This window comes from Chenopodium quinoa, unplaced genomic scaffold (assembly GCF_001683475.1).
Source record: "Chenopodium quinoa cultivar QQ74 unplaced genomic scaffold, ASM168347v1, whole genome shotgun sequence".
Lineage (NCBI taxonomy): Eukaryota > Viridiplantae > Streptophyta > Magnoliopsida > Caryophyllales > Amaranthaceae > Chenopodium > Chenopodium quinoa.
The window spans coordinates 1,998,799-2,020,131 of NW_018742556.1; the positions used below are offsets into that span (position 1 = coordinate 1,998,799).

The following is a 21,333-nucleotide window of genomic DNA, read 5'->3' on the forward strand; positions in this document are numbered from 1 at the left end:
ACAAAAATAATAAAAACCTAACTAAACCTCCTAATATGTAGTAGGGTAAGTCAGGGTCGATCCCACAGAGAAGGTTGGACTAAACAATGGTTTCTATGAATTACAATAGCCGAATCAAGATAAAATAATGAGTTGAATAATATATACTATGAACTAACAAAATAAATCTAATAATAATAAAGACTCTAGAATTAAGTATTACCGCTAATATAATCAATACAAGATAAATTCCTACCCCAATCAATTAATTATATGCTCACAAGGAAAAGTAATCCCTAAATTATACCAAGGACCTCTCTCGAGTATCAATGGATTCTCTAACCCACAATCAAGCCTATTCTCATGGAATCATGTAAATTAGAGACATTAAGCACATTACTCTAACTTCCTAATTATCCATTCAACTACTCTCGTGATGAATATCAAACCCTTAATTGATCTATTCAAATCCGTTAAAACCCAACTCTCGCTGCGATTAAAACAATGGAATAATAACAATACTAATTATCTCTAATCTAGTATTGGCATAAGCGCAATCAATAAAGCATGAACAATATAAATAATTAATTGAGAATTTAAAAGAATAAATCAAGTATTAACCATATTAGGGTTCAACCTAAATCTAGAACAACAATCTACTCTAACATATTAACAAAAAAAAAAAAAAAACAAGAACAATAAATAATAAAGAAAACATGAATAAATAAAGAGATTAAAAGAAAATACCGAATCTTGAATTGAATTGAAGGTAGAAAGCTTGAATCTTGAATTACAAAAGTAAAGGAAATAAAAATAGAGAACTAGTTCTTAATAATAGGAATTGAAAAATAAAATAAACTTAATTAATTAATAAAACACCACTTAGTATATAAATAGCCCTAGAAAAGATAAGAAAGTCGGCAAAAAAGCTTGGCACACAAGGATCCCAGGAGGCACGGACGTGCCTAGTGTGAGGCACGGACGTGCCTCTCTAAAAACAAAAACGCTGCTGAGTCTGTCTTTCAGGCACGGATGTGCCTGGTGATGGGCACGGACGTGCCTGCTCTGCTGCGCGTATCACTCATCTTAAATCAGTCATAACTTCATATCCGGAGCTCCGTTTGAGGCGTGTAATATATCGTTGGAAAGGTCTTTAAGTTTACTTTCCAATGCAATTTGAATCACTCCATTATCATTTGTATATCAAAAGTTATGAGCATAATAGTAAACAGGTGTCATAATAGTGGACGAGTAAGGTCTCGTGAAGGTTCGTGGGCCTCGGCTCAGCTTCGTGACTTCGTAAAATCTCCAAATTAGCTCCGTTAATCCTAAAATACATCAAAAACAACGAAACTACCCATAAAAGCATTGAATCATTGAAACTAAACCAAATTACACCAAAATGGACTAAAACACTCGACTAAGCTAAAAAAATCGACTAAAAATAAGCTAACAAAATATGCACAAAACACGACTTATCAATACTTTAGGCTCAACAATAGGAATATGCTGGGGATGAACTGTGACATATCTTTATTTTGGAGTTGCGTATCATTCATTTGCTACAGTAGTAATTCCCGGTGCACCAACTAATTTTATTACGTACTCTTTCAGCCCCTAAATGATGTTTGCTGTAAAATACAGCTCATCAATTTTAACCGTATAATTTTAATAATAAAACTAATACAAGTAGTTGTATATTCTCCTACCAAGATTTATTAAATTTAATTCAAGTGAATTTATGAGTAAAAAAACTTAGATGAAGTATGAATTTAACTATTATGCGTGGTAATAAAAATGATAAAGGTAATGTGTGGTACACATCTCCCTTACATAAAAAAGTCTTACGATCCAAATAGTCGAATTTGATTAGCAAATCAAACAAGTACAAACTAGTAAACCGAGGCATCGTCTGTACCACACACTAGTTATATATTATATAAAATAATAAATAATTCCAACTATGTCTAGTATCAAAATTTATTGTTGAAATATTATTCAAACATTAACTCACAAAATTGATGGAACCGATGTTAAATTTTGGGCTTGTCTGATGAACGGCTTTTCCTATGGCTTATGGATGTGATGAAATTAAACAACCAAAATACTTGTATATGTTTAGAGCACTCTCATTCATGGGCAAAAAAATGCCTATGAAGAGAATTTAATGGTAAAAATGCTAAAAATGTTATCCCACTCATGAGCAAAAAAAAAAAAATATGCCCATGAGGAGATTATCAAATGCCCATAGGAATGACAAAAATAAATTGCTACAGTACCTGTGGGCCCATGAGTGTTTGTGAGAGAAAATATAGGAGAGATGGTGGTGTGGTTTTTTTTTTGTTTAGCCCATGAGTGTGGGAAGAGTTCTTAAATAAAATGCCCATAAAAAAAAATGAAAAAGAGGAGTGAGAAAGTGAGTAGAGAGAGAGTGGCATTTTTATTTTTTGCCCATGAGTGAGAGTGGTCTTAGTTATTTGGTTTTTTGTTGGCTAAAAAGCCAGAAAGGTAGCTATTCTTCCAAAAATTAGTTTTTGTGTGTTGATGGTTGGCTTTTAATGTTTTTAATGCTCACAACCAGTAACCGACATCTAACATTACCAAACATATACTTAAAGAGGTAATTTAAAAAGTCAATACAAACAACGGATCAAACCACCTAAAACCGTAAATGACCAATTAACAAAGCTTGTATCAAAATTAATGCAGATTATCATTTTTCAATTTCAAAAATTTATATTTTAGTTCGAGTTTTTTTTAACACCCCTATTCGAAATGAATCGTGCCTATTCAACATAACTCATGCTCGTACCGAGCCGGAACCATGTCAAAACCGACCCAATAAGGTGATGCGGACACTCCATCTAAAAAAATTGGACGGCAAAGTGAGAGGGGTCACAAACAAGCTAGGATCGGATCCAAGTCAAATTGAAATTCAAATTCAAATTTAGTGTGAACTACTCTCGTACAATTGCGATGTATAAACTCTAATTCAAATGATTGGACACATTTCCATGGTTTCATTAACCGACTAATCACTCTTTTTTAGCCACAACTCTATTTATTGCTTTTCAATTTGAGACAACCAACCAACCAAATCTTTATAACAACTACTACTAATCATATGCCTACATTTCTGACTACCTTTCGGACTATATAGTACTTAAAATAATTTTTTTTTTAATAATGATTGATTCATAAATAAAAAGTTATGAGCAATACCCAGTCAATTTCCCTTGTTTATCTGGGGGTATAATTGTCTTTCAAGTATCAGTGGAGGATATATGCGTCTTTTCATGTACTAGTTGAGGGGTACATGTGTAATTTCCTCACCAAACAGTAAAAGTAAGCAAACAGTAATTGGACAGCTCACCAAAAGTACTGAATAAATGACACTGTTTTTTCAATATATTTACAAAAATGCCATCTGATTAACAAAATTTCGGGCCTGTTCATATTGAGTTGAACTGAACTGAACTGATTGGAGCTGAACTGAACTGAATTGAACTGAACTGATTGGAGCTGAGCTGAACTGAACTGATTGGAGCTGAACTGAACTGAACTGAACTGAAAATAAGTAAATATGAACAGACCCTTCGTTTATGTGGCAGATTAACTTGGATTTACCCAAAAGTTATGAGCAATACCCAGTCAATTCCCCAGATAAACAAAATTTTGTTTATCTGGGTGTATAATTGTCTTTTCAAGTACCAGTGGAGGGTATATGCGTCTTTTCATATACTAGTTGAGGGGTACATGTGTAATTTTCTCACCAAACAGTAAAAGCAAAAGGCAAACAATAATTGGACAGCTTACCAAAAATACTGAATAAATGACACTGTTTTTTCAATATATACAAAAATGCCATCTGATTAACAATTGAATCAAATAAAAACATCCTTTTAGCAAAACTACGATTGTTGTTACAAATCGTTCATTGTTCATACCCTCTTTCACATCGTTGTGATTTATAACCTTTTTTCGACGAAGGGGTCTATCGATCTGTTGAAATCGTGAAAAAAATTTGGCTGGTTCATCTAATTGCAATCGAAGGATTATTCTACACATAAATGATAATTTCAAAGACGAAAGGAGATACCTCTCAAAAGTCATTTAATTGATTGGTAGTGGCCATGGTCATTGCCAATGCCAATGTCACTAGAACTTTAGGTGAATTAATTAGGCCCCCGATCTCAAAACACTATGATGCAATTGGTGTATAAATTGTGAAAAATGCTAAAGAATTTGTTATCATGATAGTAAAGAAGAAAGTATTGATCATGCAAATAAATACTTTAAACGATACATCAAATTCTTACACGGTCAATTATAGGCCAATTGGTTGCAATCATATACTATATGATTCATGCACTTTTCCTTAGAATAATTTGCGTATAAGGCTGCAAAAAGGGAAAAGGGCCGAGATTAGGACTTATGAGTAGTGAGTGATGCTAGATAGAGTGGTGCAAAAAACGCTCAAATTCAGCTCATACTACTACTAGTACAACAATAACTACTCTAATCTTTATCTAATTGACACGTCTTTACCTAAATATTGTTTTGTTTTGTACTAAAAGATGGAAAGTTAACTTCATCCCGTCCTTCTAAATTGATTGGAGTAATTGTACAAAGATTTAATGTAATAAGTAATTGTTTTATTTCAAGTACGAGTAGTTATTTAGGAGTAATTCGTGTGTAAAAAGATAGTTGATAAAGAGTGATAATGTATGCAACTGTCTTAAAGTGTTTTATGATCATACGCATACAGGTTGGGTAAAAAAATTTCTAACGTAAAACGCATAAAAAGTGATACTGTCTATTTCCCGATAATAATAATACAAATGCATGTAGGTGTAAGTGTAACTGTGTAATACTGCTTTAAAATTTGAGTATTATTCCTAAATAAAATTTTAACCACACAAACTATTGGTTTCCATATTGTCAAGCATTACATTTTAGTTTTACACGTAGGAAATATTTAAAATCCAAATAAAAATGATGTTGTTTAATGCTCTTTTGATATTGACCTTGACATTGACGGCTAATGTGGCCGGACCAATTTTGCTTTTGGTACTTTTTCCAAGGTATTACCCCCTTTACTCTATTCGTGGGCCTCTTTAGGAAAAAATTTATAAAAAATCTTCATCACTTGGTAACCAATTCTTTTTCTTTGAATTCTTTAAATATTTATTTATCAATGTCAATAATTATACTTTATAAGCGCTTGAGGAATTTTTAAATGTTATAGTGATTTATAAGAGGGATACGAGTAACTAATTTTCAACCACTATGACTATCCAGTTTTCGCCATTCTTCAATTATTGGATAGATGTAACAAACTGTATTGTTCTTAATTTAGATTATATACTTTGAGTTACGATTAGTTATGTAATTCAATTTAAATCCTTACTTAGTCTCTAAAAGCCTCATTTTAAAAGCTTTGCTTACAAACAAAGTCACCGGTTAATAAGATTTTGTTCTTTTGTCCATTAACTTAGGGTGAATGAGCTTCAAATAAAGCTATAATCTCACAAATCATAACATTACAAGAATTTACAAAAGGATCATGAATATTGCAAAAATATATTAAGGGAAAAGTTTTCTAATGTCCATTAGTAAACAGACTATAAATTAATTAAAACATAATATTATCAATAAGCTGTAATCTCACAAATCATAACATTATAAGACTTTACAAAAGGATTATGAAATTTGCGAAAATAAAGTAAGGGATAAGTCTTCTAATGTCCAATAGCAAACAGTTTTTGTAAATGATTGAAACATAATGTTGACTCCTATTGGCAAAAGGCACAACTGGCACAAGTCATGTCCTAAAGATTTACTCTAAACAAAAATATAAATTTTGGTCAAATTTTGTATGAAATATGTCAAATTGTCAATAACTCAATTTTTTTGCATAAGTCATAAAAAACCAACTAATTAAATGTCTTTAAGTAGTGGGAAGTCTGTTTCAAAAAAAAATAAATAATAAGTAGTGGGAAGTCGAATCAACTCCAATGTCAAATTTACTATGATATATATATTTTTTCAAATAGAGTTAAGGTACACGATTGCTAATGGTCTCTTTGACTCTCTGTCATACCAAAAAAAAAAAAAAGCAGCTAATAGTTTTTCTATCTCGGATGAAGAACAACAAGAAAAACAAATACATAACAGAAATACTACTAAGTTTGCTCCAAATGATGCTTGAGTGCTTGACATAAGGTCCTTAATACTCAAGGACCATAACTCCCATAAGTAATACTAGTACCTAAAACACCTATATCGGAACATCTTATGATGACTAAGAGCAAAGAATATCCCCCCTACCCCTGGCGGCTGAGCGAGCGTGATTGCCTACACTGCCAGTGGTTCAGGGAGATTAGAGAATTGTTCGTAATGTAGGGGTGCTGCTTGCACGCATGGGATTGCTCGACCATTTGTGCCATCATATACATTCTTGAAGGAAGTGATTGATGCCATTACAGTTTTGTGTGCCTGTTTGGGTTTGATAGTTTAGCACTGTCGAATGCTCGTTGCTCGCGCCACTATGTTTTTGGCGCGATCCTTTAACTGAAACTCCAAGGTTGGTTCATCATCCCTGCACAGGAAAGTATTTGATGATAATCAACCAATCTTCGGCATTTTATTTTTGTGTTGGTTTGTAAAACCTAAGGGAATAATACAATTGCTTCTGTTACACTTTGGATACTGCAGAAGAACGTTCATGTATTATTCATACCAAATTTACCACAAGTTTGTTATTCCATTATATTACGTTCATGTATCCTCTACATGTTCCAACCTTCGCCCCAACAAATACTAGGGAAGCTAGAGGGTGAAAGCAAAAAAAAACTATAGCGAATTGGGACAAATAGGCCCCGTTTGGTTTGATGTAAAACATTTTCAATGAAAAATTAGTTTTCATGGAAAACATATTTTCAAGAAAAAACACAATTGATAATTAGTTTTCCTTTGTTTGGTTGCATACAAGAAAAGTCCAAGAAAAATAAAAAAATAAGAGTGGAAATGTAAGGATGAATGAGAGGGAAGTAAAAAAAGAGGTAAGGAGGAGAGAGGAAAATGTGGTTTCCTTTGTTTTTGGAAGGAAAATGTTTTCCATCATTAAGGATGAAATTTTCCACCCTTGAAAAATTGTTTTCCACTCCTTAACAAACCAAACAAAGGAAAATGAAAAAAAATGAAAAATTCATTTTCCATGAAAACATTTTATATCAAACCAAACAGGGCCATAATTCGAATCCTATTTTCCTATTCACAAGACTTATGCACATAGATAAGTTACAATACCGTATTACAGACTTTTCCCAACAACCAAGGGAAGATTCGGAACAGAGTAAGAAAATGGAAACTAAATTCTCCCAAACCAGAAGTATCCTATTCCTTCTTAGGGCACAGTTTGGCTTGCCATCTGGAATTATTGTTATTATGTTTTCTTGGGTCAGAGTACCTGCGGTGCGCAGCACTAGACCTAGTTGGAGGACCACCAGATGCAGGTTCCACCACGGCGTTATGACCTCTAGGACGTTGCTTCCTTGTTTCACGGGTACCATTTGAGGAATTACTTGACTCTGGCTCTTCTCTAGCAATTTGATTGTTATGTTGTTGATCGCTGGCTTGTTCATTCATCACCTCTGCATCTTCACTGACCAAGTCTTGAAGAGAGAGGCGCGAAAATAATACATTGTCTTTCGGGGGTTCTATCAAGCCACCATGCTGTTGTTGCAGCTCCAAGATTGTCTCAAACTTCTGTCTTCTACTGGTCTCCAGATCACATTGGAGGACTTTCTCCACGAGTTCTTTCTCATAAACATCCTGAAGATTATTCCCAAAGTAAAAGTTTTAGTATCAGGATATGATTATACAGAGCATCGTGTTCAGGGATCTCTCTATCTACAAACCATCAACCGTGTATAGGTGTCATGATCTGTAGAAGTGAGCCTAGTCCTAGTGCTAGCATCACTGAATTGTCAAGAGGAAAACATTGATCAATTTGATAAATTTTATCTTATAAGCTAAAGTTACATAGCTGATAAAAAACAGCACTGCTAGAGTGACTGTCTTCCCATGAAATCTGTTAATCAAAATAACAAAAGCTGGGAATAGGAAATCTCTTATTACATACCAATTCTGCATCATGAGAACCAACCAAGTTGAGCACATGTTCAATGTCCTTGGCAAGGAAGACTTTACGACAGACAGGACAGTTTCCTGTACTATCTCCCATCATTTTGCATAAATCTGTTGAAAAATTAGTTAAAGGAATCAGTGAAAAACAAACAAGCAGAGGAACACCACTAAGATTGACAGAGCAATTATGACTGCCTAAGTTTCTTAACAAGTTTACAAAGCTACCAATTCCATAATCATTTAGGTGCTTAAATATGTTGGTAAAGCATCAGCGTAAACTTGCAATTCACAGATCATTTTGCACAACATGTCAAATTCTGGAGACTCAAAAGTACTCAATCAGTAACATATCACTTCAAGTGAGCTAGATCAGTTCCGTTATTCCAACTATCATTGCTAACTTAGTGTCAATGATAAATGCCATGGACAAATCTCAAGGGCTAGGTTTAACTAAAAGAGTTGTATAATTGCCACAGTTTCCCCAAAACTAATAATCTCAGCCAAGATAGCTTAGATTCTCTCATCGAGTGGTCAAGGGCTTAGGTGACACGCAAAGCTATTAACATGCAAATGCAAAGCATAAGTGGCATAGAGAAAAATCCACTGTCAAGCATCATCAGAATTAGACCTGTCAATAGGAGACAGGTTTCAGATCAGGTAATTTTAGATATGGATCAGACCAGTTAATAAGTAGTTTTGTCAGTTTTTTTTGTTCCAAAATCTTGTTTGTGAACACATACTTTCAGATGAATCCAGGTTGAGTTTAGGGGTAAGGTCAATTTTAGATTCTTTCTAAGTAAAGTTCCAGCCTCCAGAGCAAGCATAATAAATCAACAAGGTAGAAATTTCCTGTTTAATACAGAGTAGCTAGCCAACAGATTGACGATTCTACAACTCTACACAGTGGTGGTCTGCAGAGTTGTTTTGGCCTTTGGTTCATTTGTTGTCTTCCTAGCAAATTTCTCCCTTTTTTTCTTTTCTTTTTTTTTTTTTTTTTTTTTTTTTGGGGGGGGGGGGGGGTAGGGGGGCATTAAAATCCTAGAGCTGCTGATTTGCACTTTAGTTTAACATTCTTTAAAACAGAGTGCTAATGGAGTTTCACAACAGATGTTAAACAATGTAAATCATGGGTAGAGGTAGCACATGAAATACTGCTAAGAAGATCTAGCCAATGCAAGACCAAATACTATTTGATAAATCCTGATTCCTGAACAACTATTGAATAATCAACAACATGCACAAACTTTTTGACAGCTAGACGCAATTGTTTAATGGAAAGTAACTATATTGGTCAGCATGTCTTGCCTGAAGCCAGATTGTTTTCTTCATGGACAATAGATGACGAAGTACTTGAGGTTCCATGGCAGGCTTCATTTTGTTTCAGGAACCATTTCAACCATCTTACAATGCACTCACTACATCAACACAGGCAAAATCAAGACAACAACCATTTAAGAGAAATATACATATGCCATTTGATGCATACTAGTATATTACAGAATAAGGATTTAGGCTTTACCAGTGGAAGCAATGAAAGCAAGACATCAACTTCATAAATGGCTGGGCTTCACTGTGCTTATCTTCTGTTACCAAAGGATACAAACACAATGGACAATCACCTTCAGGGTGGTTCATGCTGGTAAGAATTTCCACAGCTTCCTATTGCAACGAGAAATATATGTGTTTAGAGGCCCAATTTGTAAAATAACCTTCATTGTAAAAAAATTTAAAAAAAGGATTATAGTGAAACAAAAACAATAGCAGCTGAGTATAAATCCTGCATCCTAATCAACTACTCGCATGTAGAAAACAACACAAACCAACACTCTCTCAATTTCTTTTTCAAATAAGTAATGTCAAAATGTTAATTACAATAAAACTTTTGTACTAACTTGACCACTTCAATGTTGGTTTCCTTGCAGTGGGTTTCTCGCTGTCAGTCCCAAGTCAGGATAAAGGAGGGTCACGATAGGACAGTGACAACCAGTGTAAAACTTTGTCACATCGCTTGACATGAGCCACAATGATTGAGAGTAGTACTAGGATGGGTGACCTCCTGGGAAGTCGTCATGTTGGCTCATATAGCCGACCCCACTTACGACATTAAGGTGTTCAAGCAGAAGAAAAAGAAGAAAACTAACTTGACCACTTTAATGTTGGCAAGTTCAGAACTACATGATATGCTATTTCTTGTTTAAAAAAAATCTCTATACCCAAGTCAAAAAGGGAATATTTTATTTTGTGCATCACATATTCACAAGAAAATTGAATGAGCTAACCTCGCAAAGCGCCACAAGCATTAAGCAAGACGCAAGTTCATGAGCCTTCTCATGTAAACCATTAATCAGATGCTTTTGCCTTTTCTCATCAAGTCCTTTAGAACCTATAATATCAACATAAGGTGGATCACTGGGATACTGCGACAAATTGAAGGTGAATATTAGACAGAAAAGAGGTACAAAACCAAGCAAGGAAACTCTTAAAATGTCTTCCGAAATATAACAGGGGAAACTGGAAATAAACCAGGTTATAAAAACATGAAATTTCTTCACATTGATATGTCAGGCTATCCCATTCCCTTGACTCACCAAAACTAGAGAGGAGATAATTACATAAAAAAATATATATAGAAAACTTTACCTGCATACCAGCCCGTAACTCAATTGTTGCTTCCACAAACTACAGAAAAGGTGAAAAAACACTTTTGTTAAGTTTTGACACTGCATAAGTCAAGGCAAGCAAGTTATAATAAACTTCTACAGAAACGAGTCAAATGACAATATAGGTCTTAGGCCTCAATTTTATGAAGACTCAAGAACAATAAGCTGATCTTGTCTTTCGTTTACTACTTGCCTCATGGTGTTGCTACAATCCGAGACAACAAACAAGTAAACAACAAAGTTTCAGGATTAGTACGTACTAGTTTCAATTTACCTTTAGGGAAACCCAGTTTTCAATAACAGCTGAAATAGGCATCTCAATTTCCATTAAAAATCACAAAAACCTTAGCTCCACTAAAACAAGTATGATGATAAATCAAGTGTTTATTTTAAATAAGCAAAATCCTCGAAAATTCCTACCATTCGCTCATTGATAATTCCGAAGATAAAACACAACGTCTGGCAATATAATGATAAAAGCATTTATACTAAACAAAATCCTCGGAAATTCCTACCATTCGCTCATTGATTGTTCCGAAGATAAAACACAATGCCTGGCAATATAATGATAAAAGCATTTATACTAAACAAAATCCTCGTAAATTCCTACCATTCGCTCATTGATTGTTCCGAAGGTAAAACACAAGGTCTGGCCAAGAAAACTTAACAGTACAAAATTGGGGGGGAATCACAGGTCTTTCTCGTCGTAATCTTGTTATGCATTACTAATACAATTATATTTCCTTCAAGCCCTAAACATTAGGGCTTTAGTAATTTCTTCAAAATCACATAATTTCATATCAACAATCTACTATGTTTGTTCAGCTTATGAAACAGAAATTGAAATGTAAAAGCTGCAATCATAGTAAATGATCATATTTTCGAAGAAATTAACATAAAAATCTGTTCAAAAATGTCTGACAATTATTATGTTCTGAATAACGTTTAATTCAAATACTAGTACTGATATTAAGTTCAATAATTACAATTCAAACATCAAAAAAGTAGAAAAATAGCTAAATTAAGAAGCGAATTAAGAATTAAATCCAGAATATAAATAAATAGCGAATAATTGAATGGGGAATAGAAAGAGGAGAGAGAAAGGAGAGACCTGTTGAGAATCGACGTCGGCGGTACGAGGTTTGATGTGGAGACGAAGATGAGGAAGAAATCGATTGAGGACGATACAGTCGTCGCCATAAACAGCTTCAGCAGCTTCGACTTCCATTGTTACTTCATCTTCTTCCGCCATTGATGATTGCCTCAGTTAGCAGAAAGAAGAGAGCGAAAATGGAGGGGGGTTTCAGGCTTTCAGCTGTGTCTTTTGGAGTTTATTGAAATGGTATGGAATACGGAGTACTTTATTATAGAAAATGGATCCTCCTTTCTTGACCCGGAAAATGGTAAAGATTACGAAGTATTAAACTCCGATACACACCCGGATGCACAGTGTACTGATTTTTTTTTTTTTGTGTGCGTATTTTGATGAATTTTTTTTTTGGTGTATGTTATAGTCTTACACGCGCCCTTTTAAGTACTAAGGAATCAAAAGGAAAAATACAGTATTGTATTGTTTATGTAGTTTGGTTTCGAAAATTAAATGGATTTCAAGTTTTGTTTGGATTGTGTAGACAATGTTGGCAATGCTTGAATCTTAATTAGAATTTAGAAAAGTGAGTTATTTTGATACTAGCTTCTTAGAATTAGGGATGGCAACGGGTCGGATCTGGACCGGGTTCGGATGGACCCGGATCAAAATCCGTTTTTGTATATAGGATCCAGATCCGACCCGGATCCGTCGGGTCTTGAAAATGAAGACCCGAATCCGGATTCAAAACGGGTCCAATATGTTGCCTAATTTTTTGCAATAAATGTAATGTTCGGGTCAAAAAATTTATTTCAAACTTACGTTGTTGGTTATTAAGTTCAACCCCAACTTAACCAACTTATACACTCATATTTTGAATTAAAATTATAAACAAAAAAAAAAAATACGATGTTGCATATGAGCTAGTGAAAAACCAACGATGATGTATATAATATGAGCATCCAAAATTCATCTCTTGAAAGGGTTAATCTTTATCATTACTAATATCATCAACATTTTTAATAAAAAAACAAACAATTTTAATTTTTTTTAATAGGAAAAATAAAAAATAAAAAAAAAAACAGGTCCACGGATCTAGATCCGGGTCTAGGGCCCAGACCCAGATCCAGATCTGTTTTTGTCAGCAAGACCCGGATCCGTCGGGTCCAAAATTTGAAGACCTAGATCCGTGAAAAACGGATCTAGATCCACGGATCCGGGTCGGGTCCAGATCCATTACCATCCTACTTAGAATAGAAAACATCATGCTTTCAGAAAAAAAGAAAAAAAAAAAATAGAAAACATCATTGAAGATCAACAAAATTTTGACCAATTTTTTAAATAATTCTTCAACTTTTAGAATTTGAAAGCTTGAAAATCAGGAATAATTCTTGAGTACTTGTATGATGTTAACAAAGACAATTCTTACCCGTCGAGAGAAAAAAAAAAAAAAAAAAAAAAAAAAAAAAAAAAAAAAAAAAAAAAAACCAAAGACAATTCTTAGGATATGTCAATAACTGGGTAATTTTTCAACAACTATTGAGTAATTCTTAACAAACTTCGTTATTTGAGTATTGAGAATTTGAGATGTCTTGATTTTTCTCTCACTATTGTGGCTTGTCATTGACATGTTAAAGATTGTGAGAAATAGGGAAAGCTAGACAAGGACAGAGTGTGCTTATTTTGCAACATGTCTATGACAAAGAGGTTAACTGTTTTGCCTGAGAGTCAAGATTGAGCCAAATTGCAAGCCAAACCAAAAAAAATCCCGATTTCACAAAACGAAACATGTATGTTGAATACATAATGACAAAAAAGGCAAACCAGAAGACAGATATCAATGGACGATGAAATCTACTGCACCAAATTCACTTCATCTTGCTATAAAAGCACCAAAATTTTCACGTAATAGCCATAGATCAATTAAGAACATTATAGTAACTACGACTCTTGACTAAACCTCGAAAATATATTGTAACTATTACAATCCCAAGATCCACCCATGAAAAACACAACCCTTCAACACCAAAATAGACCACCTACTCTAATGAAAATTATTAACATGGATTCAGGGGGCTTGTATAGTTGCCAACTTTGCAAAAGGTCAAAGATCAGCGACAATGGTCCAAAAGTAAAGGTGTATTATCTCCAAAAGCAGAAATCTGTGCAGTTTGCCACTGTCCAAACCAGCAGTCACCTCATAAACACTCTATCTCCCACTGTTCAATGTAGTGGATGCCGCCTCCTGCAGTCAAAACATATGTCAAGAGAAAAAATCCACTATATTGAGTACTACTTAATAGTGAATACATAAAATGGTGCAGCATAGTAAGGCTGACTACAGGCAAACTACCTCTTAGGTCGGATTCTATCTTCCTCGAAGTCCATCACTCCGCCAGGTTCAGCGTAGATCTCCTCGTGCCCTCGGAAGTCCAAGTCGGCCTGCTTACAGTGTGTAGCTTCTGCCACAATGTAAGTAAGACCATCGACGAACATATTCCATGACAAAAGCAAGAAAATAAATGCGCTCTCTAAACCTAAATACCATTACGTGCTAAATGAATACAAAAAATTATAGTTGTTGCAAATAACTGCCACCAATTCATTGAATCCAAATCATGATAAAAACGATTTGTCAGAATCACACACAAGAAAACCATTTCAGCTGAATGCAAATTACAGCATCTTGCAAGACAATCGACATTATAATGTTGTGTAAAAACATTCAGCACAAGCGAATACTCCCCTCTTTTTTTATGTTAAGTGCTACAGTTTGACTTCTCTTACTAATGCTAAATTTCAACTTACTATTTAACAAATACAAAAACCTTAATCCCAAAAGGAGTTAGGGTCAATTGTCATTTGAAAGTATCTGTGAATTTTAAGCAAATATATTACTCCTCCATCCCTTAATTACTGTGTCGGTATTCCTTTTAGGGGTGCCCAAAATGTTTTGCCTGTTCTAGAACCTTTCCATTTAAAGAATGTACTATTTAATAATTATAATTATCGTATAAAATGTTGTTGGATTAGTCACAAACTCACAATGTATATATTCATATTATCAATTTATTTAATAATTTTTACCAACAAAACAATACTCGTAGAGTCGTAGATATTAAAGATCAAAATTGTGTTGACAAACACGCATTTGAACTATAGCACTAAAAAAAATACCAAAGGGAGTAGCATGTAAATTGAAACTATACCAGATTTCCCAATACTACTATGCAACCAGGTCAGTGGAACTGCTACAGTGCAAGCACCAAAAGCGAACGCTAATTACACGAAATACACATTGCTAGATGACAAGTAGGCATGTTTTGCAGGAGATAATTACTAGCAAAAGCAGAAAAAATGAATTTCACACCTTCATGGAAACGGTCTTCTTTACTTCCTCCACTCTCTCTTCAACTTCTTTTTTATGTTTCTCGTCCACCTCGCTCATGGTATCAGCCCATTTAATCTTCTCTTGAATTGTCAAAAGTAAGTTGTCTGAAGTTGCCAGCCTTTAACATGTACACACAAAAATATAAACCATTATATAGGATTTGCAATGGCTGGCAATACAAAAGAATTCTATAGAAATAACCAATAAACGTGACAAAGCAAATTTGATTACTCAGAAAGCTTGATATGCACCCAACACCCAACATTAAAACAAAAAAAGGAAACAAAAACTGCTACAAATTCCCAGCTGCTAGGTGGTCTAGATAGGAAGGGTCAAACAATGATTCATGGAACGTTCACCGGACTCCAGTTCTTACTTCTTAGAGGGGAAAAAAACATTGCATTCCTTGGATACAGTCTAAGGAAATCATATATATATACTTCCTCCATTCTTTTATTATTGCACCATTTGCCGTTTTAGGAAATTTCACAAATATAGCACCATTTCCTCTTTAGGGAAAAAATTATTTGTGTTCACACTATAAATACCAAACAAACCCTTGCTTTTTCACATTTACTTTTTAATTTATTAATATGTCACATGGGCAATTTTGTATTTTTACCTTTCTCTCTCTTACTTTTCTCCACTACCAAAATATTTGTACCCAACCCCTATGGTGCAATAATAAAAAAACGGAGGAAGTATATATATTTAAAAAAATAAAATAAAAAATAAAATCAAATCAAATCGTATTCTTATAACTTAAAAGTGACAAGTTATAAAACTCGGGCCAATGTAAGAGTCTTAAACATGTTAGGATGTGACCTAACAGAGTATTTGTCCACAAGATCTCCTCTCAGATCAGCTAATGATATCAGATGAGAAGAGAAACCAATAACTTAATTACAGCACAAATGTGGGGAAAGAAGTAGAATGAAGAATCCACAAATATTAGGAGAAAAAATCAGTCAGAAACTCAGAATGACATCCCATCAGATCACATAATTTACAAATCCAGTACAAAGATAATCATTGTTGGCACATTATCCACTTTCAAAGAAAAAAGGATTTATGCAAAAGTCGAAAATACCAGTTAGTCAATGTCTGTATCATACTGCCCAATTGCCCTGGTCTAAGATCCCTTCCAGCAGCAAACACTACCTGCATCCAAATGACAACTGTATCAAACTTCAACAGGCTTAAACATTCATCACGAGGTGGGGTAAAAAGTGCAATCATAGCACCTCAAAACATCTTCGGTATTGATCCAGCTTTCCCCTAACAATGCCCTGTCAACCAACAGTAAATGTCAGTTTACACTCCGTACATAACCACATCCTAATACTTAGGACCTTCCCAAGATCACTCAAATATTTAGGGGTCAAGAACACGTGTACATTGAAAAAACACTTCCATCCTGTGACATAACACCATAGCACGACATAATTGAGTCTTAAAAGAGTGATAGGTACATATAAAACTGGTTTGATTCAGATGATTTCAAATTTAAATTATAACATAATGTTGCAGGCTTGAAACTGAAAGTGTCTACTGTCTAGGGGCTGGAGCGAGAAAGAGGATAATAGTTTGATGAAAGTATAAAGCTAGTCACGTTAAAAGAATCACTTATTTTGTTTGGAAATGCTAAAGAAATATTAATATCTGTAGCTCAGGGCATAGAAGTTGATAGACCACAACCCAGAAGTCAGGGCTGAAATTCAAAAGGAGCACTGTCTATTGCATTCGCAAAGTTGCCAAAATCGTCACATTGACTAAACCCTAATGTCGCTTCTATTACTAAGCCGGCCCACATTCAAAGCCGGACATGAAAGTTTCCCCTCGCAAAAAAATTTAAGATAAACCTCTTTACAGAATTAGAGGCCAATGTTTTGTATTTGTTAACCAAAAAAAAAAAAAAAAAAAAAAAAAAAAAAAAAAAAAAAGACCAAGCCATATCATAATTTGATTATAAAACGGTTTGCACTTATGGTGAGTAACACGTAACGAACCAAACGAATTCCTGGTTGGAATTGGGGGCATTTCGAGGAGAACCAGCTAGCTTTGGGTTCGACCAGCCACTTTATTACCTACTTTGATTTCGCGTTTCTGTGTTTAACTCAAACATGTCCAGCCTCTTTTTGGGTGATTGTTAAAAATAAGGAGCTCGCCAGTAAATAGGCAACAGAGCTACAGCATTATGCTGACAATTGAAACTCGAACCACAACTTCACAAAGAGACTCAACATGACATCCATATAAACCATACATGATCACAATACACCATGAAAACCAAAATTAGACAAGATTGAAATGGAACGCAGGCCTGAAGTCCAAAGCTGAGCCGTAGAAATATTAACGACATCTCATGGGAAAGAAAAGTAAAGGAAACATGACCTGAATAAAAAGGAATATTTACACAAGAAACAAGATAGACATATTTACTAATAAAGAAGAGAATCAGTCAGCTGATCAGCTCCATAAGTTTAATTGGAGATGAAAATATAAGTTACCAGAATACATACCGAATACATGCACTCATTGATAAGAAAATCTTCCAGTTCACGCACATTTGTAACATCTAGCTCCTCCATCAAATGATCATATGGTAATACCTGAAAACAGCACAGACAAAAATAGAACAGCAACGAAATTGAGAATGAAGCATGGAGCCATAAACCAATAATGCACTGTTTATCAACAATACAACAGATAGGTTTTTCATCGAATTATCTTATACATAGTAACCAATTTATTTTACATAAATAAAGAGCAACTCTCTGTGTTTCCCAAACTCAAAAGCTACATGCCATCACCAGTTACAAGAACTTAAGTCAAGTAAGGACAAGAATTTATAAACGTTGTTCCATTTTACTAAACCACAGCTTATTATAGCACATCGAAACAAATAAGGTGTAAGAACCTCTGGTCTTGTCCATATGAACCCTCACAAGTTTGGATGACTCAACTTGTAGATGAAACGTATGAAAATGTATCAGAACATTAATATCATAGACAAAGGTGGCCATGAGCCCATGACGACTGCAGCATGTCAATTGTGGTTCAAATTACCCATGTTGAAAGGGAAAACTGGACGTGACATAGTATCATTGTGGTTTGATGTTTACCAAACTAGGTCCTCGTTAACAATATATACAGGGGAAAAAAAAATGACATCCTAACTGTATAAAGAAAGGAACCGTCTGATTACTCAAAGAAAAAAATATCATTTGTTCAAAACCCTATATTGTCTCTCATAATACTCGTCTCATGAAGCATCTAAGCTTATCAGCAAGTAATATTAGATTGTGAGATATCCATTTCCCACATTCTCCAATTTCAAAAGTAGCATGGAACACCAAGAGTGCATTTTACTAAAATAGTCTCATTTTTCTCATTAAAAAAATAAAAAGAAAAATAAAAAATTCAGTAAAAATTCTAGTAAGGGAATACACTGGCACAGGACACGTGTAATAAAATTCAGCACATAATATCAAAACACTAGGCTTTGACACTGAAAATTGACAAAGACTTTAAAAGGAAATATATATATATATATCTATATCTATATATATATATATATATATATATATATATATATATATATATATATATATATATATATATATGAATGGGGCAGAAGTACCTTGCTTGTCTCAGCCAATGTAAGCACAGTGAGTTGCTTTAACTTGAGTATTTGGTCAGCAGCCAGCGGAGGTAGAGATACGGCACTGCCTGCACATTATAAATTCATAATATTTCATGCACCCAATCATAAAGACCAAGGTTAAGAGTTCTACAGATAACGATCAGATCAATGACAATCAATCAATGAAAATGAAAGGGAAAAAATAAACCAATAAGAGCATTAGAGCACTGGAAAGTTTACCCATATCACAATTAACACCAGTAAACCTCAGTGTTATACATCATGTTAAAAGCATTACTACGTATTGGACTCTTCTTTACAAAATAACATTTGGAAGGGGAAGTGGGGCTATCATTCACAAAACCACAAAATGCCACAGATAAAACCAAAAGGACTAGAAAATCTTACTTTTATAATCACTCCAAGTTCCTTGAGCAAACAAACGGAGAAGATTAAGGTACTCAGAGTGTTCGGTTCCTTGGAGCTGCATCAAGGATAACAATAAGACAGAAAACACAAACAAACATACAAAGGGAATGTAAATAGTTTAGATCAAACAATAAGGAAAAAAAAAATGAAAAATTCTCAAATAATTAAAAGATGCTACTGACAAAAGTTACACGACGACGAGCTTAATCTTTAAATCTTTGCCCCAACCTTATTCCTTAATCATTGCCATGACAGTTTACTAGTTTAGTAACCAGTATTTGATAATTCAACTTAATTACTACAACATGATCTGTATCTCGAGCTATTTTACTATTTTACAATGCAGCTAAATTTAAATTTTTTTCATTTGTAATACCAATTCATCACTCAACACTGCTTACTTCACCAACTTAAGCACTTGGTCATATAGAATGCCAGCAGCATTATGCTCGACAAGTCGAATTAAGTAGAACAGTAATAGACTATTGTTCTCATCAAATTCCACTTGCTCAAATTCATAGAACTTAGGTACCTTACCACCCCCATTAAATCCACAATCAAACCATCATCCTTGTGTTCTTCACCAGCCACTCACATATTAATTAGGAATTACTGAATTACACCAGTATACTATTTCGAACGATTATCAAATTCTACTAATCAATACATTTTCACACAAAAATACATACTTATTCAAATTCCATAACCCTAAAAAAACCTAACTACAAAATCAAACCCAAATCATACATAGAAATCCGCTAAAAAAACCCTAATTATATGAATAAAATCAACAAAAACCTAAAAATCAATCAAATTGAAGAGAGAGAAAAACCTCGGCGACATTGGGAACAGCAAGAATTTCGGAGAATGCGAAGAGCAAAGGGTTGGAAGTAGCTTCGACGATGATTGGAACGAGGGAAGAACCCTTATTTGCCGACGCTTGCTTTACGAAGTGTTCGATTAATTCTGCTTGTCTCTGCTCGATATCCATTGTTGATGAAATTTAAGAAATTGGGAGTTTTCTGCAATTGAATTGTGATGATTACAAGTGATAATAATCTAGGGTTTCAGAAATTGATGATGAGATTAAGGTGGTGAGAGAGGGGAAAAAAAAAAGTTTTTGTATGATTTTTTATTTTTTGGGTTTAGAAGTTCGAATAAGTGTTCTAGAATTTTCTTTTTATATTGGTCTCCTCCACCTTTCCCTTCATCCCTAAAAAATTAACTATCGCCAAAATCCATGTTTGATACTCTCTCTATTTAATCAATATATTTGCCAATATACAACTTTGACTAATTAATAGTGTAAGAGTCAAAGTTATATATTTTTAATTGACTAGTACTCAAAAAATGTAGCAAAATTTTATTATAAAATTAGACATTGTGACTAATCTAATAATACGTTATATAATAATAATATTTATTTATTTATTTTATAGAGGTTAAAAATTTAAGTCAACCATAAAATGTGAATAGTGTAAGAGTCAGAGTGATGCATTAAAAAAAGAGAGAGAGAGAGCGTTTTGAAAAAATATGCTTAAAAATGAATTTGACAAGATTATGACTTTACTTGTGGTTCAATAATTTGTAAAATTTTGACCCTAAAAATGCAATATACTAAGGGTCTGTTCACATTTATTTAACTGAACTGAACTAATTGGAGCTTAACCTGAAACTGAACTGGTTGGAGCTGAACTAAACTGAATAGAGTTTAAATGAATATTTTATAAGAGAAGGAAATTAGGAGTTGAACTGAACTGAACTGAATAGAGCTGAATTGAACTGCAATTAAGCTGAAGTGAACAGGTCCTAAGTCAACAATAATTTGGGGACAAATGAAGTAGCATGTTACTAATCAACTTATTGATTTACGTAGTAATATTCAATGTTTAATATCGGAACATTGATGGCTTGTTCGCTTGAGAGTGGGGGATAACTTAAGGTATACATGTAAGTATTCTTTACATTCACTCCTAATACCTTAGTCGTC

General features: G+C 34.0%; 2 protein-coding genes across 4 annotated transcripts; both read right to left on the minus strand.

The window, feature by feature from the left end:
• Positions 1-6,709: 6,709 nt before the first annotated feature.
• On the minus strand, positions 6,710-12,503 carry LOC110720502 (E3 ubiquitin-protein ligase RNF25-like). The gene is made up of 7 exons (XM_021899539.1): positions 11,902-12,503; positions 10,771-10,809; positions 10,410-10,547; positions 9,650-9,789; positions 9,436-9,545; positions 8,126-8,241; positions 6,710-7,815 (listed from the first exon to the last, which is right to left on the minus strand). Exons 1-7 carry the CDS (start codon positions 12,040-12,042, stop codon positions 7,378-7,380), a joined length of 1,122 nt encoding a protein of 373 aa, XP_021755231.1. The 5' UTR covers positions 12,043-12,503; the 3' UTR covers positions 6,710-7,377.
• A 1,118-nt stretch (positions 12,504-13,621) lies between these two features.
• LOC110720503 (COP9 signalosome complex subunit 7-like) lies at positions 13,622-20,513 on the minus strand. Of its 3 annotated transcripts, none has more exons than XM_021899542.1 (9): positions 20,176-20,513; positions 19,323-19,398; positions 18,912-19,000; positions 17,791-17,880; positions 16,513-16,557; positions 16,359-16,429; positions 15,248-15,386; positions 14,231-14,336; positions 13,622-14,122 (listed from the first exon to the last, which is right to left on the minus strand). In XM_021899542.1, the coding sequence occupies exons 1-8, from the start codon at positions 20,332-20,334 to the stop codon at positions 14,265-14,267; spliced, it is 741 nt and encodes a 246-aa protein (XP_021755234.1). In that variant the 5' UTR covers positions 20,335-20,513; the 3' UTR covers positions 13,622-14,122; positions 14,231-14,264. The 3 variants fall into 3 exon arrangements, with proteins under 3 accessions (XP_021755234.1, XP_021755233.1, XP_021755232.1); XM_021899541.1 differs by having other exon boundaries at positions 14,231-14,339; positions 20,176-20,510; XM_021899540.1 differs by having other exon boundaries at positions 14,231-14,319; positions 20,176-20,508.
• Between the last annotated feature and the right edge of the window lie 820 nt (positions 20,514-21,333).